Genomic DNA, 20,554 nt, shown 5'->3' with positions numbered 1-20,554 from the left:
CTAGAAGCAGAGAATCAATATGGCGATGTCATGTAGGCCTATATCTGTCATGTTCGCTCATTGAGTCGAGCAGCTATGCTTACACGAGTGTATGAACTGAGAAATGAAATAGCAACTTTCCTCGAAAATACAAATATCGCCGACTCATAATCTTGTAATCGAAAATGGGTATCTCATCTTGCTTTCCTGGTACATTTAACGTCACATGTGAACAAATTGAATTTGCAACTTCAAGGGGAAAACAAGTACATACATGAGATGTTGAGGCGCATTCAAAACAAATCTGTGACTCTGGAAATGTCAACAGTAAAGAAAATTGTGCTCACTTTCCTATACTGGAGGAGAGAAAACCTAGTACCAACACTACATTTGTAACTGTGATACGAAGTTTAACTACTGAATATTCACACGGTTTTCCGACATTCCTTCTCTACAAAATGAATTCTGACTATTCAGTACTCTGTTTAATGTGGACGCCAATACCATTGCCTGTAAATTTCAAATGGGCCTTTCTGAAATGCGATGCAGTTGAATTGAATGACAAATTTCATACAAAGAGCATATCGCTGCATGACTTTGACAAAGAGTACGTTCTTGAAATTGGTCTTTAACCCAGCTTGACCAGCAATGCAAAAGAAATTGCATCGATTTTTTGAAGCACGTACGCATGTGAACAATAGTTTTGAACAATGAAATTCACGAAGAGCAAGCTAAGATCACGTATTTCGGACGTCCACTTTGAATAGGGTCTGATTCTTGTTTCATCTGACTTGTTACCGAAGTTGAAAACCTTTGACATAGCAAACTGCGTCCATTGTCACAATTATTCTGTGTCGTTGAAGTGTAAATACACGTGTCTTCGGATTGGTATGATTGAGATTGCAGCAATGTAGGATAATATACCGAAGTGAGCGTAAAATATAGAACTAAGAAAAAATCCGGCCCGCCAAAAGGTTGTACACCCGAAATTTGGCCCGTGACTAGCAAAAGGTTGCCGACCCCTGTTATAGAGTGTAACGCGCTGCGAATTAGCGAGAAGCGTGTTGCCAATTAACGATAGTCGTCTGCACAGCACGCGATCTCCTGCTGAGTTAGTTTGCCGTTTGTACGCGAGCGAAATTAGGTCGTTGATTGCTGCAAGCGCACGCGGCAATCCTTGCTAATTCATCGCGTCAACGACAGGCCTTAACAATCGCATACACAATAAGAGGCCATGTGCGCAAAATATAATCGCTTGCGTAATCACTAATCAGTCGCATATCCAACAGGCCTGGTGCGCACGACATACCCGTTGTCCTGAGCAATCGCATCTGTAATAGGCCTCGTGCGCAAGATGTCTTGTAGCTATCCTGGACTATCGCGTCGCAGGCTTTGGCTGCTATCTACTATCGTTTAGAGCAGCGGTTCTCAACCGGGGGTCCGCGGACCCCTAGGGATCCGCGAAGCAATTTCAGGGGGTCCGCGAGACCTCTAAAAATTTTAAATGGTTGATAACGTAACTTTTGTTTTATTCTTTTTTAATTTGAGAAAGCATGAGGCAGTTTCGCACCACAACTGCTAAAACCTCATGACTCATATCATCATCATAATCGTCTGACATGAACTATCGTAGTGTGGAAATTCATTTTCATTGCCAATTTTCCAATAACCGGCTGATACAAAGATATTGCTGTTTAGAGACGTTTTGTTGATGTTTGTGGAAAAAATAAAATATGGAGATAGCAACGTCAATCAGGGTGACTTCGTAATGTCTGCGAAACCTTCTCGGTTTGAAGTTGTCAGGCTCATCAAATTAGTGAACAGTCGTTTGAAATAAAAGTTTGCGAAGTATTTCCCTAATTTGTCCCAATGCAGGGATTGAAACCTCGCCACGAAATCCCCTTCATCCTGTGATATACATAACCACTATTTGAGCAGCTTGTTGGAGGTACAGAACTTCAATATACAATTGAATGATAGTATATTCATATTGAAATGAACCCGAATATTTTCGGCTGACACTCGTCATAAATCGGACAATGATATACCTGCTCCTAAAGCTCGGCTATCAGATTTGGCGCATTCTTATTGCGGATGCCCTATCGACAAGGCTGACTTTTTTGATGAACAAGGAGTGTTTCGTTGCTATCAAAGCATTACGCCCCAAACCCTGAAATTCATATCACCAGTTGTATTGGTATGCAGCCTTGTCTTGTTAATGTTCAATTGTTCATGGTCGAAAATGTTTCCTCGTAAATATAAATGTAAACCCGAACAGAACAAGTCGTTCATGACAGTCTTTCTCAGGTTGGAAAACTTGTATCCATTCTTTGGCGCATAAAATTTGTCTATACTTTTAGATTAGGATTGCACTATGACGGTAGAAACTCTCTGTGGGCCAATCAAAATGCTGTCGCGGTCCGGATCCGGCCCGCGGTCCGTATGTTGCCCGTCCCTGCGCTAGATGCTGGACGTGATATGTTCATAAAATATATATTTCTTCATTCTGTTGCCATAAATGTTGCGATCACGTCAAAAGTATCGTCGGAAGCGTTATGCGTTAATATTGCATTAGCCTCCATCTATCTTAGCGGAAATGGTTTTCGGCACTCCTCGTCCATATCAAAACGAAGACACGGATTTTCAAGACACGACCACGTACTTCAAGAAATACAGCAGCAAAATTAGCTTTGAAATAATAAAAGTCTACCAATTTCTACATAAATAGTATGATGTTATTTTCAATTAAAATCATTATTTTGCTGTTTATCACAAGCCTACAGTTCATATTTGCACAAGACAGATGAAGGTTGCTCCATAATAGAGCTAAAATTTAACTAAAACTTGAGGGGGTCCGCGAGGGGTCGTGACGGTCAAAAGGGGTCCGCGAAGCCAAAAAGGTTGAGAACCACTGGTTTAGAGTCAATGCCGTTAATTGTATTATGATTTGCGATCGTTATGTCGTGATCGTTCAACAGTGACATCGTATACTAAAACACAACTATTCATGTACTGCGAATGCAGGGTGCGTACTATACATGGGTACAGGCTTTTTCCCAGAATTTCACGCCATTTTAAGGGTGCGTATTGTACATGGGGGCGCACTATATTTGGAAAATTACGGCATATGTTTTTACGAAAGTATCAGTGACTATAATGTAGGTACCGAATTGCTTATGGTTCCGCTCACACCGCATTGTCGCTAGAGGTCGACCGATATTGATTTTTGCAGGCCGATACCGATACCGATTACACTGGTCTACAAATATCGAAAAAATTTATTCTGTGCTCAGAATTTCTCTATCACGTCAATTTTTTTCGGTATGTATTTTTCTCATTTTAATAAATTTATCAAATTTCGGCATTCGTTAGTGACATCACGGTTCGCATACAACAGTAACAGATAAAAATATTGGAATTGAAATCGTCTATCATGAAACCTAGGTTGTTGTAGTACAGAATGAGTGAGTTTTTGATGAACTTGAATCCAGCAATTCTCTATCTTCGTTCAACCAGAAGCTCTTTTCGACCCATTAAAATTACACTGGTCTATAATTTTTTTTTAATTCCCTAAAAATTTTAACGATTGATTTAGGCTAATTTAAGGTCGCTGAATCCGATTCTGTGCTCTGAATTTCTCTATCACGTCAGACTTTTTTGGTATATATTTTTCTCATTTTCATAAATTAATCACATTTCGGCTTTTGTTAGTGACATTACGGTGAGCGTACAACAGCAACAGATCGAATATTGTTATTGAAATCATCTATAATGATGAAACCTGGATTGTTGTAGAACAGAATAACTGAGATTTCGTTGAACTTGAATCCAGTGGTTTTCTATCTTCTTTCGATCAGGACCTTTTTTCGACCCATAAATTTATATGTGGATGCAACTATTTTTAGTCGGTAGCAGCTATCATCTTTATATACCACTCTTCGGTGAAGGATTGTGATCAGTAGCTCCGTACCTAATTTAGTTCCGTAGTCCTGCAGACTTAATCGGTCAATGCATTTTGTGGAAGCCACGGCTCTTTTGTGAAACAAAAAAGTTCGCAAACAATAAACATTGTATTGTTGGTATATTATGTAGACATGACATCATCATCATCATTGGTTTATTAGCAATTTTATCAGTTCAATACACCACAAAAAATGCGATACAACGAAAAGACAGGAAGATGTCGAAGCGACAAGGAGTAGTCTACGGAATCTGACACCCACCTTGGCCTAGACGATGTAAAGAGGAGGCATGCACACTGAATGAAAGTAAAGAAGATAGTATAGAAAAAGAAAGCGACAAGAAATAGGGCGGCATGTCATGGGAAGCGAGATCGATAGTTCAGTCGTGGTCCGGTAATCTTGAGGATGGACATGACGTCATGACATGAAATATATTTTCCCTTTTCTGGTATTTGTATTTCACTTTCGATACCAAGTATGATGCTCGTAGTATCATACTTTGAGTTCTAATTACTTTCAATTCTTTTGTCTCCAGAACATACACGTTGAAGCATAAAAGCAAGTGTAGTAATGCCTCTATTTTACGATCCACAATATTTGTTATTAACGGATACCAATCGCGCAAAGTGTTGAAACCGTATCCAATACAACTTCTCCGTATTGCTCTTCGCCTAAACTTGGGGTCATATAATATAGGGTAGGGCGCTATGCCATGATATTCTCTAAAACGTGGTCTTCAAGTAAACAAAGGGTTAGTATCGCATTTTCTTATCTATACTATAATTTGCATCCCATGATGAGAAAGAATGCTTATTCTGTCGAAAATTGATACCTCCTGGGATGCATCAATACAAATCAAGCTCTCTACACCTATCGCATATGTCAAATTGCAGCTTTTGACAGTCCATGCGAACGAATTAAGACTGTTTTCACAACTACTTACTTACTTGAGTAGATTTAAAGTCAGTCAATTCTACTTCTACTTTGTTCGACTTTGTGTTGTGTTTTTATTGTCTTTCAATTGCAGATAATTCGGAAGGGTATGAGCAGTTAAAAAAGTTTTAGAACTCCTGCCTCACACGAATTATTATTTATTGATACCGCAAGAGTGTAAATCTGATTGAATTCCATTTCATCGACCCTATAAAATATGATGGCATTGAAATACCAAGGCACAGGATTCAGAAAAGGCCTCACCTGATTCCATCATACAGCGATGTGACGAGGAACGCCTGGAATCATCACACACACACGTCTCACGTCCACCATTCGATGACAGCTTGCAAGTTTTCCCTGAGTAGCTACAACGACTTGAGCTACGATGGCCATAACGGTTATAGCTACTGTAACTGTTGTAAGAGTTGTAGGTCGAAGTGGTCTATAATAACAAGATGAAGCATTTGAGTTAACCTATAATTGAGGCATGAAAATCAGTGTGTTGATTTTCCCGATCCCGACGCCAATAACAGCTTCAGATTAGCAACAGCTACCCAGTTCAAATCAGTGCTCGACGATTTTGGATGCCGAAATGAATATAATGTAGTCGCCAATAAGCAGAAGACTTACCAGATCTATCTACACCACGTATAATTGTTACTTCAAATTATAGAATGCAATATTAGATATACAATGTAAAATTGATATCAACGTTACCAGGATGCGGCAATCATTGTAAAAAGAGTATGATAGATAGAAAGAAGACAAACTGTATGTCCATGTAGGCCTATTGAAAGAAAATATGAACAGCATATATAAAAATAACAAAACCTGTAAACTAGATCCGTTCAAAGGATGAAAACAGTCAATCAGATAAATGTATTCTGAGATACTTATATAAACTGCGGTCCTTACTTGAAAGCTACAAGTATATTGACACCGAGTTCCAGCTTTATTGTACCGACAATCGCAGGTTCTTCGACCATCTTTTACACGGCAGGTACCACCGGAGGTACATGTAGATGGCAAACAAGCTTCACTTTCGCAGAGAGTGCCGCTGTAACCTGTATGAACGATGCTGGGGGTTGATGTTGTTGTTTTGGCATTTATGGTGTTACTCGACTGCCATGGTCATTTACACCAGGCCGATATTCTAAATTATGATTCCATACTGGTAGCACGGCCCACTTCTAGGCTTTTGTAAAACACCGCTTCCACGGATAAGATGGCGAGAAGGGGCCTAGATAAACCTCCAACACTTGGGAAGTGATTTTTGGGTCTACCTCGGTCGGACTCGAAACCGCAACCTATTGGCGTTGCAGATGTGGATCGTAGGGGGTTGGAACCTTTAATGACGATAGCTGCTATAGTAATACTAATGGAACGCTACTTTCATATTGGTCTCAAAAATATTATCATTGTCGAGACGGACTTGGTACCTATTCAATGAGGTAGAAGACTGTGCCACAAACAACGAAATATTAACACAACAGTTGGGTCTTGAAGTCGATAAATTCTAAACAATGCGCCATCGAATTTCATCCGACTTGATACAGCAACGGGTACTGTAGCAGCAGCATCCTCTGCTATACACGGCGTAGCATGAGTGTGTGATTTATTTCAAGTTCTCGCGATATAGAGTTATCGTGGGTAAATGTTGAAGGTGCGCGTTTAAGGCTCATCACTGAGGGTGAAGTCGTGTTGACAGTAAATAATGAAAAGCTCAGCCTAAAAGTAGGTCCACAGCAGCATTAGGATTCGACAAGAATCAGCGTTCGTTATTGAGAGGCAACTTCGAAATTTTGATATTGCCATGGAGTATTGACAGAAGTCTTTTAGTATCAAGTCTCTTATCCTGTGTTTGAAGTTGCTTCAGTATTTCAGTATTTTCGGAAAGTTTTCGTTATTTCTACACTCGTGTACGGAGTAGAATTGTACAACACTATTTCGACTTGAATAAGGTGATGGGTTCATATACTTCGACCATTTATGGGCTTACCGGTTGCACAATTGCAAATGAAACCGCCTTTGGTAGTCGCGGAACAAATACCACCGTTACGACATGGCGAGCGCAAGCACGGATCGGCCATTTCGCAAACTTCCCCTATAAATCCCCTATGACATGCACACGTGAATCTGAAACATATTGCTTGTCAACGTGTGTCAATTACTGTGAGATGCTAATCCAGCAACACTTACGCATTGGTAGTTTCAGTACATCGACCTCTCCCTGAGCAAGTGTTTTCTTCGCAAGACAGCTTTTCTGTTAACGAAAGTATACAGAAAAACATCAAAAAAACTCTCAGCAAACTAACGCAGAGAATGGTGCATCCATGTGCAATGTGAATGGCTACGTCAATATCCATAACTATATGAGCGCACTTAATCACACGCATTAGACCAGTGCTATTCAACCTGTGTGACGGTTCGCACTTGTGCGAATGGGAAAAATTGCAGTGCGAATGGCGAAGGTGGCACGAATGAAAAATCCGGATGAGTGCGAATGAAAATCGAGAATAATTGTTAATTTTTCTGACGTGGAATAATTCAAATAGACCTAATAGGAAATTCAAGGGCAGTGTAACTGTTGTAGTTGAGACGCAACTGTAAAAATTTGTTCAACTTACGACGCACCACTAATCGTAGCTCTCACAAGCACTGGTCAATTAATATTTTCGCACTACAATTATTACGTAACCGAAAGCCTGGTTTGGAAGCTGTTGTAGTGGCAGACATACAGTATATCAGCCCGTCTGAGCCTGCGACAGGCTGGAAAAATGACGTCAAATCGACTTTCTGCTTTCTTATGCTTAACAACCATCATATTCTCGTAATAACTGTTCGATTAGTGCGAGGCACGAGGATAGTAGTAAATACCATCATTACAGACTAACATTTGCAAGTTACTGTAACGCAATTTTTACCCCTTCACGGTTTAATAAAGTATGGACCGCAAAGGGTATAATTTTGGGTCGAGACGGTGCCAGAGCCATCTGTTAATATGTATGTAATATTTGTTGAATTTATTGCAAAAAATCCTACGATAGTTTTTACATATCCAAGGGCACTGTGTTGGGTACTGTAGCCAATAAGAAATACACGCAGAAAATATGACTTTGTCATGAGAATTCATGATAAGATTTGTCAGACTGTTTTCTTTTCGGAAATGGTCGAAGACCGTTGGGATGAACAAGTGTGGGGGTGAGCAACGAGCGAGTCTAGGCCTATGAGACTCATTCATTTTGAGACTAACCACTTTTGCGTCGGGGAACATGAAGACGTAAAGTTTTGGCCAACAAACCACTGATAGAATGCGGTACCAAAAACATAATTGGCGACAAAACCTTGGCCAAAAAATGACCGATGGCCAAACCTAATGGTACGGATTTATGCTCCGTTGTCGGCACGGAATAGTACCGTTCTTGCAATCTGAGTACACAGTAGTTACAGTGGTACAACTGCAACACGCAGAAGAATTTAATTCACCATAATTTGAAATAGCGTGCGTCTGACATGTTTTGTAGCTGTGTTGGGTATAGAATTGTGGTGTGCGCGTTCTGTATGTCATGCATTCATGTCCATAAAATCGTAGCATACTGCAGTAATATTAAAATGAATTCCTTTTCTTGGGTGAGGCTCGGATCGCGAGAGGCCACAAAAACTCTGATTTGGTGGTAATAGTCTAAAAAACAGAACAAGTTGAGCAACGTATCATATAAGGTAGCGACCTCTAGTGCCTATACTCTCCTTGATCGTTTTGGGCTGTATGTTCCAAGACATAAGGCAAAAGCCTCAGCACAAACATGTGAGTTTTTCACCCTTTCGACAAGCTGGAGCCTCCGGGACCTTTGTGTCAGCTCTCAGAAACGATTTCTGCCAGCAAGCATTATCCACTCGCGAAAAATACGCTATATTTTGGATAGGATCGAGTGCAGAACAGATTTTGAGACCTGGTCATCCAAGCACTAGTAGGTGTTCTTGTACAAAACCCAGCAACTTGCTTGGCCGAGAGAAGTTTTAGTGAAATAGTTTAAATCAAAACGAGCGAAAAAAGTTGCCTTTTCAATGAGACACTTGATAGCATCAAGTTAGCCAATTTGTTGCACATCTGAACAAAATGTTGTGAAGTATCTTCATCTTCTTTTTGTATAACAATTTTCGATCAGTTTGTGCGAATAAAATTTATTTTACAAAAAAAGTACGAATGGAGTTCAAAAAGGTTGAAAAGCACTGCATTAGAACCATACGTAGAAATAATTGAGGTATGAAGTACGATATTTCGTACCGTAAGTACCGTACCAAATAAGATAACCATAGAGGAGCGAAAGGCGCCTCTGTCTTCCCTGACGTTCGGCTTGGATATTGTGAAGTCATCTGTATTAGCTACTACATTATGAATTTCATGACTTCGCGCCCTTGCAAACAAGAATCGCGCTCAATAACTTTCTGTTGTGGAATTATACTTTGCGTTTGTCAATGATGACTCGTGCTCGTTGATTGTTTTCCTGTGTTCATACCGTCGTAAGTATTTCGTGTGTCGTAGTTCTGTCAAGGTTTATTCGTGAATAAACGTGGTCGTACTTGTGCTGCATAGGTTTAGCCTTCTTCGGTATACACGTCTGCACTCGGCGTAGGACGACATTTGACGGTATGCGCCAACGCAACACACGGCTGGATTATATCTGCTGCAATGCTCCCGCACGGCTGCAATGCTCCCGCACGGCGCCATTTCACGAACTGCCGAACGGTGCGCATGCTAACGATCAGCAGTGACCATCGCTTGGTGTTGGCCACGCTTCGTGAACACCTCCCGTTCGTCCCGAAGCGCACACCGAAGGAGCCGCTACCAAATTGGTTCGATCTCAAGGACGCAAATAAGATGAATGTCGAGTCGAAGCTATTGCCCTTTCCGTGGAAAACGAGTTGGAAGCAGGCCGATCAAGAGCAGCCTGGAAAGCCATCGGTGAACTAGTTGGCTTCAAGAGGGCCCGCGTGAAGGCCTGTACGGAAGACCTCGCTGCACACTTCGAGACCCTGTTATCTACACCTGCACCGGACATCGATGTGCTCGTTGCACCGCCTTCACTAGCAGCAAATCCTCTAGCGATCAATACAGCCCTGATCACGCTAGGTGAGCTCAAGACAGCCATGCGTGGAGTACCACAATTCAAGGCCACCGGTACGGGCGGCATCCCAACAGCTGCTTACACCTCGGGCGTCATGAATGGCGTCCTAGAAGGCGGCCCGGTGCCCCCTGAGTGGCTCGAGAGCGAAATCGTCCCTATCTACAAGAAAGGCGCTGCGAGTGACCCAGCGAACTACAGAGGCATCACCCTGATGCAGACCGCTGCCAAGTTGTTCGACCGAGTATTGCTCCTTCGCATACGTGAGCAACTCTCTACCAAGCTCTTGAATGCTCAGAATGGATTTCGACCATCTCGCGGTACTACAGAGCACATCCTGGCACTGCGCACAATCATTGACACCTGTCGCTCACGCAAAAAGAATGTTGTGGCCGTCTTCGTTGATTTCGCGAAAGCCTTCGACTCGGTCTCGCGCCCAGCCATGGCAGAGATCCTCAGATTCTACGGAATTCCTGAGGTGATAACGTACGCCATTATGGCCCTCTACACTGACACACGAGCGCGAGTCCGAACAGATGACGGCCCAAGCGGAGATTTTAACACTTCGGCTGGTGTGCTTCAAGGTGACACCCTGGCACCATTCCTGTTCGTGGTCATCCTTGACTTCGTCCTGCGAACGGCCTTCCCGGATAATACGAACTTCTTTGAATGGCGGCCACGGCAAGGAACGCGCACGCGTACGACTCGCGAGGCAATACACGTAGGTATTCTTGCCTACGCTGACGACCTAGCCTTGCTTGCCCCGAACACCGCATCGGCACAGCGCCTCATTAACCAGCTAGAGGCCGCCGCCGCTCTCGTTGGACTCCAGATCAACGCCAAGAAGACTGAGGTTCTGGCCATACCAGCTCTACCGAAGAACGCGACACCGATTCAACTGGGAGAAATCGATCTCAAGTATGTAACGAGTTTTGTGTACCTCGGTATTGACGTCGCCGACTCTGGAAAAGCGCTCAAGGCGAGGCGAGCAAAGGCCTGGGGCGCGGCAAGACGGCTACATAGCCTCATCCATTCAAGTGCCTCAACCCAGCTCAAGACCCGTATCTTCCGTGTCACTGTCGAGCAGGTTCTTCTCTACGGAATAGAGGCACTCACGCTGACAGAGAAGCTGGCTAAGACGCTCAACGCTAACTATGACGCACTCCTCCGCTATGCACTCGGCATTCACCATCCGGAGCATATATCCACGAATGCATTGCGAGAGCTCACAGGAACGGTCCCATGCCGTCTACTGGCAGCTGAACGACGCTTCCGCCTAATCGGCCATCTAGTGCGGCATCAAGACGAGCAACCAGCGGCCGCCATCATCAATCGCATTCCGACGGAGCCATGGCGCAGAGGTGGCTGGAATCGGAAAACATGGCGCTCGACAATGGAGACTGACCTAGCGCAACGCGGGCTGTCGCTTGAAGACGCCCACGACCGCCTACGTTGGAGACGCTTAATACGAGCCTAAAACTGATTATCTTGATGTTTTTTTTTGTTTCCTGTTTTCTTTTGCCCTTTTCCTTTTTATTTATCTAATTGAAAAGTCGATATATATATATTCTTCGGTATATGATCAAGAAATAGTTTAAGAGGAACACAACACTTTCAGATTGGATAAATGCGGAACCCTATATAGGCTAGTAATGTTTTTAATATTAGCGGATATCATCGAAAGATGAGCTCGGTTAGTATAATATAGTTGCTTGATTTTGATGTAAACCTCATCAACACACCTTTGACAACAACTTGAAAGGTGTAGGTTGTGGAATCGCCTAAAGACGATAAAACACATGTATAATTGGCTCCGTCGTTTTCCTGAACACTTTTGAGAGTTGCGATGGAGGCGCTGTCGTTAGTAGATGTAACATCCGTAGGCAACTCGTTTGGAACATCCGCATCTTCCCTTAATCTCACCCTGCAATCAGGAGCACGATACTGTTCAAGCGCGCTACGAAATCTAGCCTGTATCGTCATTCCAAACAACACTCACCACCGAACGCTATACCACCCAGAAACACGAAATTCACACCGTAATAGCACGGTGTCACCTCTTGCTGCAAACACGTACTTGATTCCTCCGGAGGCCGCATTACTGCAATCATAATTCATTATTGCCAAGCCTTGCTCTGTAAGCCAACCTGAGTAAAACCTTAGGCCAGTGGTTCTCAACCCTTTTGGCTTCGCGGACCCCTTTTTGACCGTCACGGACCCCCTCAAGTTTTAGTTCACATTTAGCTCAATTATAGTGCGACCGTCATCTGTCTTGTGCAGTTAGGAATTGTAGGCTTGTGACAAACAACAACAAAACGACTTTTCTTGATAATAGCATCATACTATTTATGTAGAAATTGTATAGACTTTTATTATTTCAAAGCTAACTTTGAAGCCGTATTTCTTGAAGTAGGCCTACGTGGTCTTGCAAATCCGCGTCTTCCATTTTATATGAACGAGTGGCGAAAATCCCTTCCCACAAAGATAGATGGAGGCTAATGTAATATTAAAGCGTGACGCTTCCGACGACACTTGTGGCGTGGTAGAAACATTTATTGCCCAATAATGAAGAAACATATTTTTAATGAACATATCACTCCAGCCTAGAAATTTTAACGAGCATATCATATTTTAAGTTATTCTGAGATAGCGGTTATGTATATTACAGGATAAAATGGATTTCGTGGCGATGTTTCAATCCTTTCATTGGGATAAATTTGGAAAAATACTTCAGGAGTTTTATTTCAAACGACCTTACTAATTTGATGGCACTTACTACGATGTCACCCTGATTGATCTTACTATCTCCATATTTTTATTTTTTTCCGCAAACCACAACAATACGTCTCGAAAGAGCAATGTGTTTGTATCAGTAGGTTGGTGGCAATTTGGAAATTAAAATGAATTTGCACGGTAGGATATTTCATGTCATACGATTATTCTGATGATGTGAGTAGGCTAATGAGGTTTTAGCAGTTGTGAAGGAAAACTGCCGTGTGCTTTCCCTAATTACAAAAATAGAAATTCGGTTATCAATCATTTTGCAAATTTAGAGGTCTCGCGGACCCCCTGAAATTGCTTCGCGGACCCCCGGTTGAGAACCACTGCCGTCGGCCAAATGATTGTATAATGTATATACCTTATTACACTAATCACCCTTGCTGCTGGTGCGATCGTTGAATATGTAAAGTTAGTGCTCATGGTGTCGTCAGAATTGACTTCATTCGGTAACCTACCATTGCTGAATAATGGCAGTACCGATGTCACCAATAAGATGCAGACTAGAGTTCTCAGCATCCTACTCATCTTAACCTGTAGCGCTGATTAATACGAGGCAAATGTGAATCCAGTTGAAAAAATACTTCGGTATTTATACCCCGCAGAGTCAATGGAGTCGAAATTCGAGAAAAGGGTATCGATTTCACAGAGCGGGCATTTGTCAGACTGCATGACGCACTGACGTCCTGTGAACAAAAGCTTGAGTAATTCGATTCTTGGCAGTAGCAAGCTGAAATATCTGCAGTTATATATAGCAACACGATCCTATTTGATTACTCTCAATTTTCAATGTTGTGAACCTGTGGCGTTTCAAATTTACAGCAGTTCAGCAACATGACAACAAAACTTGGCTATGGACAAAATTGTACTATAATAACTAGACCTGGGTTACCGTATTTTAGTGGACGAAATTCCGGACAGTATTTAGCGCCCCTAGCAGGTTTTAAAATGAAGTATGAACACATATGACGTCTCAATGGCAATGCTTTGCCAATCGATTACAGGAGTGTATTTTTAGGTCGTGAATTAACTTGACTATTAAGTAAGGTCGCCATCTGGGATTTGAGCTCTGGTGCTTGCTAGGGTCGCTTCTCATTTGGTCTGCAACAGACTTATTCGTGGGCCGGATGAAACTGTTATTTTTTATCCTCTCTCGTCCCACGTGACCAAAGTTAGCGGTGGAGCTGGTGGATATGATGTCTTCGAAAATGCAGGGAACGTAATTGTACATCGCTAAGTCATGTTCATGTCACACGGATATGACTATAGTTATGGGCCGAAATGCCGGTCCACACCAGCAGGATGCACGTCCGGTGGTTTCCAAACCTTTATGGTCGCAAGTCGCTACTCCATTCTCGTATTGAAAATGTTCCGTGGCCCATATCAAAATTTGGTAAGCTGACTACTAAAAAAATTGTCAGCACGAATGCCCATACCAAGACTTACTCACGACCTATGTTAGAAAGTGCTTAAGTTCAACATATCCGCAATCCCCATGAAATGGCAAACGACCACAAGCTTGAGAGCCACTATCTTTGACTAAAGCATCCGAACGGTCATAGGCCTACCGACACTAGGAATACACGGTTCTCTCAGAATTGCGATTGCAATTAGTCTTATTACAGTAAATTATAGTTGTTTTAATTTATTTCTTATTGTAGTTTTTGTAAGGACAGTGGTACCCATAACAAAATTAATACCAAGTTACACTAAATAACGCGCAGCGCGAAGAAATACTTCATGCAGGCCTAGCATAAATCTTCCTCAAAATAAGATACTGTTCATGTTGATTTACGAAAAAAGTTTCAGCCCCCTTCAAGCCTTAAAATCCGGACATATAGGCATATTCAGCATTTCCTCCCAGACGCCGTTTAAACAGTGAAATTCCGGACGTATGGCAACCTAACCAACCTCTCTAGAATTTATTATGGATTAAACTCGGTGGAGTAGAGTATTTCTATTCGTAATAACGTATCAGAGTCTGTAATGGCAGTGCTACCCCAAAGTTTATGTATTATATATAAAACTCGCCGAGATAGTCTATGGTGCAAGGCAAGCAACGTTGGTCACCAATGGTCACTCGAATCAAGGGATGTAACCAACTTACAAGGTTCTGCGTCACAAGGCTATCTTACTTATATAGTTTTGACTTGAGTCAAGTCGAGTCATTTTGAACTCACCGTTGCGAGTCAAGTCCGAGGCGAAGTCAGGGAGCAAAGGGTCGAGTCCGAGTCATGGCCCGTATTCAAGAAACCCTTATTCAGTGCTCAAACTCATTTTACGTCAACATTGCGTAAGAATCGGTATTCAGAAAGCGAAGCGAGAGAACGAGTTTAAGTTCGACTGGAGTACTTTAGTAGTTATGGTATTCAATGACGATTTGAGGTTGAAGTCGATCTCAAAATGCGGCGTTTGAGCAAGCGATTTCCGAGTCAAGCTGTGGACAGACTCAAGGCCTTACGCATTCACTTTACGATTTGGCCGTGAATATATTATGGAAATTGCGCTGTGAGCATGTTTGGTGCCCGAATTCAGTATTTAAACTATAATATATAGCAATGTTATTAGAAGGAAATCATGTTCTAGCGCCGTATGGCTTCATCGTTAGCTGCGTAGGCTATTCCCAAATTGGCGGACATTTTTCATCAGAAAGGCTTCCAATGGATTCGTAAAAGTGATTAATTCCTCACAACGCCCTGTTTTATCATTTAGCATCAGGATATGTAGAAACGAATGGGGGATGAATGATAATGAAAAACCACACGCAAGCTGTTGTCTACAATAGCGATCTTCCGATCCTAACAAGAACCGAATCCACGGCGATGCGGGCAGACAATACGGTGCCTCAGCAGACAAATGCAATACACAATGGTAGATGGCCTGGCGCTAAATGAATGTGCGCAATGTTAGATCATTGCAATACCGTTAATGGAACCGTCCGTCCCCGTTTATGGCGGAATTATCAACAACTCGGTACCACTACCCATCGTCAGTAATCCAAAAAATAACTTGTGCTCATGCCTCTAGACTTCAGGATGAACTCGGATGCTTCAATATTTTAAATTCTTTGCTTTGGCTACTACAGTATGTCAAATAGCCCTTAAATTGTTGTTGAGCTTATATATCTCTACCGATTTGAAATGAATGGTATATGCGGCGAGATATACTATGTTGATAGTAAGGGTAGTGGTTACAGATAGCACGGTGTTATTTGGTAGGCTATATACATCTATTGTAGAATCCTAATATAATGTGTTGACGTAAATTTAAATGAAGGCAATACTAGGCCCGCGGATTGCCAGATCGCGAGCAATTACGAAACCGCAGACATATGCAAGCAGTCATCAGCTGTCAAATCTATTGAGCGAAGACTCAGAACTGAGCAACGCTCGAAATCCTAACCGAATACCAAACGATCTCTCGCATTGACCTGGACTCAGCCTGTGCTTCGTTGGGCACAACCTGAGTTTGAGATAGAGACGTGTCTCAGAGTCGAGCCAAGTCATAGGCCCGTATTCAAGAAACCTTACTCAGTGCTCAAACTCATTTTGCGTCAACATTGCGTAAGAATCGGTATTCAGAAAGCGAAGCGAGAGAACGAGTTTGAGTTCGACTGAAGTCGAACTTGGCGCTCTTTCGAGTTGCACTTTTGTGGTTATGGTATTCAATGACGATCTGAGGTTGGAGTCGATCTCGAAATGCGGCGATTGAGCAAGCGTTTTCCGAGTCAAGCCGTGGGCAGACTCGGGGCTATACTCATTCCCTTTTTTACGGTTTGGCACTGAATATATTGCGGAAATTGCGCTGTGAGCATGTTGGGTGCCTGAAATGACAATTTCAACTGCAATATATAGCACCGTTATAAGAAGGAAATCATGTTCTAGCGCCGTATGGCTTCATCGTTGGCTGGGTAGGCAATTCCCAAATCGGCGGACATTTTTCAGCAGAAAGGTTTCCGATGGATTCGCAAAATCGGTTAATTCCTCACAACGCTCTGTTTTATCACCTAATATAAAACGTAGGATCAGGATATGTAGAAACGAATAGAGGATGAATGTTACTGAAAAACCACACACAAGCTGTTGTCCACAATAGCGATCATCCAATCCTAACAAGAGCCGAATCCTCGGCGATGCGGACAAATGCAATACACGATTGTAGATGACCTGGCGCTTTATGAATGTACGCAATGTTAGATTATCGCAATAGAGTTGATAAAATCGTCCGTCCCTGTGTATGGCGGAAATATCAACAATGCGGTACCAATACCCATCATCAGTAATCCAATAAATAGCTTGTGCTTATGCCTGAAGACTTCAGGATGAAGTTTGGTGTTTCATTATTTGAAAATATTTGCTTTGGCTACTACAGTATGTCAAATAGTCATGTTATTGAGCGGTGTTATTTCGTCTATACATCTATAGCGTATAATTCTAATATAATGTGTTGACGTAATTGAAGGCGATACTAGGCAACCAACATCACATCCAAACCCGCGGATTGCCAGATCGCGAGCAATTAACAATACCGCAGACGCCTGCAAGCAGTCATCAAGCTGTCAAATCTACCGAGTAGAGACTCGAAACCGAGCAACGCTCGAAATACTATCCGAATACCAAATGCTCTCTCGAATCGAGCTGGACTCAGCCTTTGCTCCGTCAAGCACGACTTGAGTTTGAGATAGAGACGTGTCTCTAAATACGGGCCATAGTTTTCACTGTTCATTATCGAGTTCAAGTCAGGTTCCACTGTATTTGTTTAACGGTTGGGGATGAGGGATATTGAAGGCCAGGCATTCATAATAAACTCTTTTGTTTCGCTCTTAACGTGTCTTGAGTCAATGACTTGGTCGAGTCATGATGCGTAATGGCTCAAGTCGAGTCGAGGTATTTCACATTTTAGGAAAATGACTCGAGTCAAGTCGAGTCAAATAAAAATTGGGACGCGGGTCAATATCACGTTGCTCAAATCCGATATCATAGCTTAACTCCGACACCGTAAATATTGACTTCGCGTATCTTATCGACCATTATTTGAAGTTGATTAGTATTGTGCATTGTCATGCATTGTGCATTGTCGGCATTCAAAACAGTTGGAGAAGGTTTTTATTTCCAAGAGAAGCTGTTCTGGCTTTTGTGTCGAGCGATTCCATTCTGTTTTCGTTTCAACAATCTGTTCATGTTACATATGCAAACCTTATACATATCCAAAATACTCTTTGAGAGAATATAAAATCAGGGCCGGCCAACCTTTTCAGCCAACGGGCCACATTCGATTGACGAATTATTGCGCGGGCCACTAGCCGCGCCATGCGCGAATTTTTTTTTAAGTTCATAGGTCAATGATATTGTCATTTGACTACATTGCGGGCCTGTTGCATATCGCTGGGCTAATTTTTGCGAGGACTGGGCTATTCGGCACTTGGACATATCGATATCGAAAGCTGCGACCAACATGCGTCAATCATTTCGTGGCTAGGTTTCATAGTCGACGGTCTTACTGCGAGCGCAAACGCAATGTCGCATATGTTGAACGACACTTTGTGTCGTAATCGCGAATATAGTTGGACTCGATCTGATACATTAGGTGTTCTTCCATTTTCAAAAAAGGGCAACAATCATAAAAACAAGGAATCGAGTGACAACATGATGCGCCAAGCTTGTAGAAAATTTTTACCTTCGATAAATCTACCGCAAATTATTCTGCTTTATTGTAGTGTACGAAGATATACCAATATGTGAATGGCTGATGGATCTGTCAATGCGTCGGAATCGATATTTTAGTCATCATATCTCAAATGTTGCGGCCAGACTAATCAAATTTTTGGTTGGCCTTGCAAGTTCACAATCTGTGCAATCCATTTTTGATGATATTAGAAATTTGAGGAAATGACCTCGCGGGCCACTCAAAACCTTCTCGCGGGCCACATGTGGCCCGCGGGCCACGGGTTGGCCGGCCCTGATATAAATTATCCATGATCTCAAAAACAGAAGTCACGTCGACTGAGACATGCACTTTCTGCGCGGAACAAAACTACTTTGAATAGATGCATTCTTGTACAGTGTACACTGTACAGTGTGTAAATATGGCTGACCCAATTCTGTTGTGCGCGAAAGCGTAAATAGGTCACTCTCGAAGCCACAAGCTGTGACGGCACAGTTAGACTGCGACGCACGTGTTCTCATGGCCCGCATACAGAGGTCGGCGCGCTCGCGCTCCAGTCGTAAGATAGACAATTGGCTCCATTTCGCTTCATTTATTCTTTTTATTTCTTATTGAACCGCAGTATCATTTGAACCTGGTAAATCTACAAGTTTCTGACCACTAATTACTACTATTTGGCTGTTCTGTGCTAGTAAAGAAAGCTCCTTGGATCTGCGTGTGTGATCAGGATTGCAAGAGTATACTCAGAGCGGTCTTTAGTCAGTGACTAGTGCGTACAACAGGAACTGTAAGCTGTAGCGTCGACTCCAATCAAGCACTATACCAGCGTGTCTTGCAACAAGCCGTTGCAGCGACCGCTACACAGTGTATAGGTCGTGCATCGTAAAACCTTGATGCAAATCGCCAAATATACTTCGTTCAGATATATCAAACTCCTCTATATAGCTTGAACTAGAATTAGAACTTGAATTAGTAGCATTTTCAGTAGGCTATACATATATTTGAGGCTAAAGGCAGGTTCGAAATTTGATCAGAGCTTCACTGAGTTCAAGCCTGGGTGTAAGGTGATAAACAACCGAGACTTTGCTAGCGTTTTGCAAGATTGCTCGAATTAACAGGTACAAGTTTGTGACACAAGCGTCTATTGGCTGAATTAAATCAAACGACTTCCGCAGTATTGAAGCCAACAACAAGTCAATCGATTTTGCCCAAATAACAAAACAGATAAACCGCTTGCACCTTCATCTGCATGACCTCTAGTCTGGGAAGATGTCAGCAACAAATATACGTGCCCATTGCCAACTAGTCATTTGCGAATGCAAGGCATTACGCGCAGTTCTCCCAAATGCTGAGAATCAATACGGAACCTTTGCGAGTTCACCATGCGTTCACCCCTGTTCAGCATGTTCTCAAAGAGCGGGCTACAGTAAAGTCTCGAAAAAAGCCGCCTAATGCTTATGAAAGCTTAATATAGCAGAAATTATGACAAAATGGTACATGGTGTTATTATGTGAATATTGATTAGGGATGGGTGCGAACGTTTGGTTCACGTTGTTGTTGTTATTTTGATATAATACATACAATGATTATATCGTTAATTACTCGAGTGGTTCTCGGGTGCGATTGAAGTGCGAAATTTTTCCAGTAGTTAAGTCCGAACCTGAAAAGACCTACCGGACATCGACCTCTTACCCTTTGTTTTTTGCTACAGTCCTTAAAATAGAGGGCGCCAGACCCAGATAAATTTTGGAAGGTGGCGCTAGAGAAAAAAAGGTAATAAACCACTGGCCTAGTGGTATAATCCACAGCTGCAACGCGAATGGGTTGCGGGTTCGAGTCCGACTGCAGAATTCCGACATAAGTGTTGCAGGTTTATCTAGGCTCCGCCTCGCCATCTCATCCGTGCAAGACAAGCAACTGAAGTCCGTTTATAGCAATCGCATGAACGTTCGGCCCGGTCAGCGTTACAATGATCATGATAGCCTATACCCAGTGGTTTCCAACCCTTTTGTTATCACAGACCCCCAAAAGACCAGGAGTGGGCATTGTCCTTGCGGGCCAAATGAAAAGCAGAAAATATGTCGGGGGTCTTGCTGAGTCAAAATTTATAAC

At 42.5% G+C, this 20,554-nt stretch overlaps 2 protein-coding genes across 2 annotated transcripts in view; one reads left to right on the top strand and one right to left on the bottom strand.

The window, feature by feature from the left end:
* The window catches only part of LOC145457685 (uncharacterized), a 29,773-nt gene extending 16,423 nt beyond the window's left edge, over positions 1 to 13,350 (bottom strand). The window contains exons 1-7 of the mRNA XM_080335951.1: positions 13,140 to 13,350; positions 12,000 to 12,101; positions 11,743 to 11,924; positions 7,077 to 7,140; positions 6,877 to 7,013; positions 5,793 to 5,941; positions 5,139 to 5,319 (exon numbers count right to left, since the gene is read on the bottom strand). Coding sequence (XP_080192077.1) covers positions 5,139 to 5,319; positions 5,793 to 5,941; positions 6,877 to 7,013; positions 7,077 to 7,140; positions 11,743 to 11,924; positions 12,000 to 12,101; positions 13,140 to 13,306 — 982 coding nt within the window. The 5' untranslated portion in view covers positions 13,307 to 13,350. The remainder of the gene's footprint in view (positions 1 to 5,138; positions 5,320 to 5,792; positions 5,942 to 6,876; positions 7,014 to 7,076; positions 7,141 to 11,742; positions 11,925 to 11,999; positions 12,102 to 13,139) is intronic.
* Positions 1 to 20,554, top strand: part of LOC145457722 (THAP domain-containing protein 1-like) — a 474,772-nt gene that overhangs the window by 104,130 nt on the left and 350,088 nt on the right. The window lies entirely within an intron of this gene.

Source organism: Botryllus schlosseri, chromosome 15, assembly GCF_051294905.1.
Source record: "Botryllus schlosseri isolate E-star chromosome 15, Bs_hap1, whole genome shotgun sequence".
NCBI classification, from domain to species: domain Eukaryota; kingdom Metazoa; phylum Chordata; class Ascidiacea; order Stolidobranchia; family Styelidae; genus Botryllus; species Botryllus schlosseri.
Note: the sequence above shows the minus strand (reverse complement) of the source record. Positions and strands in the feature narration are given on the sequence as shown.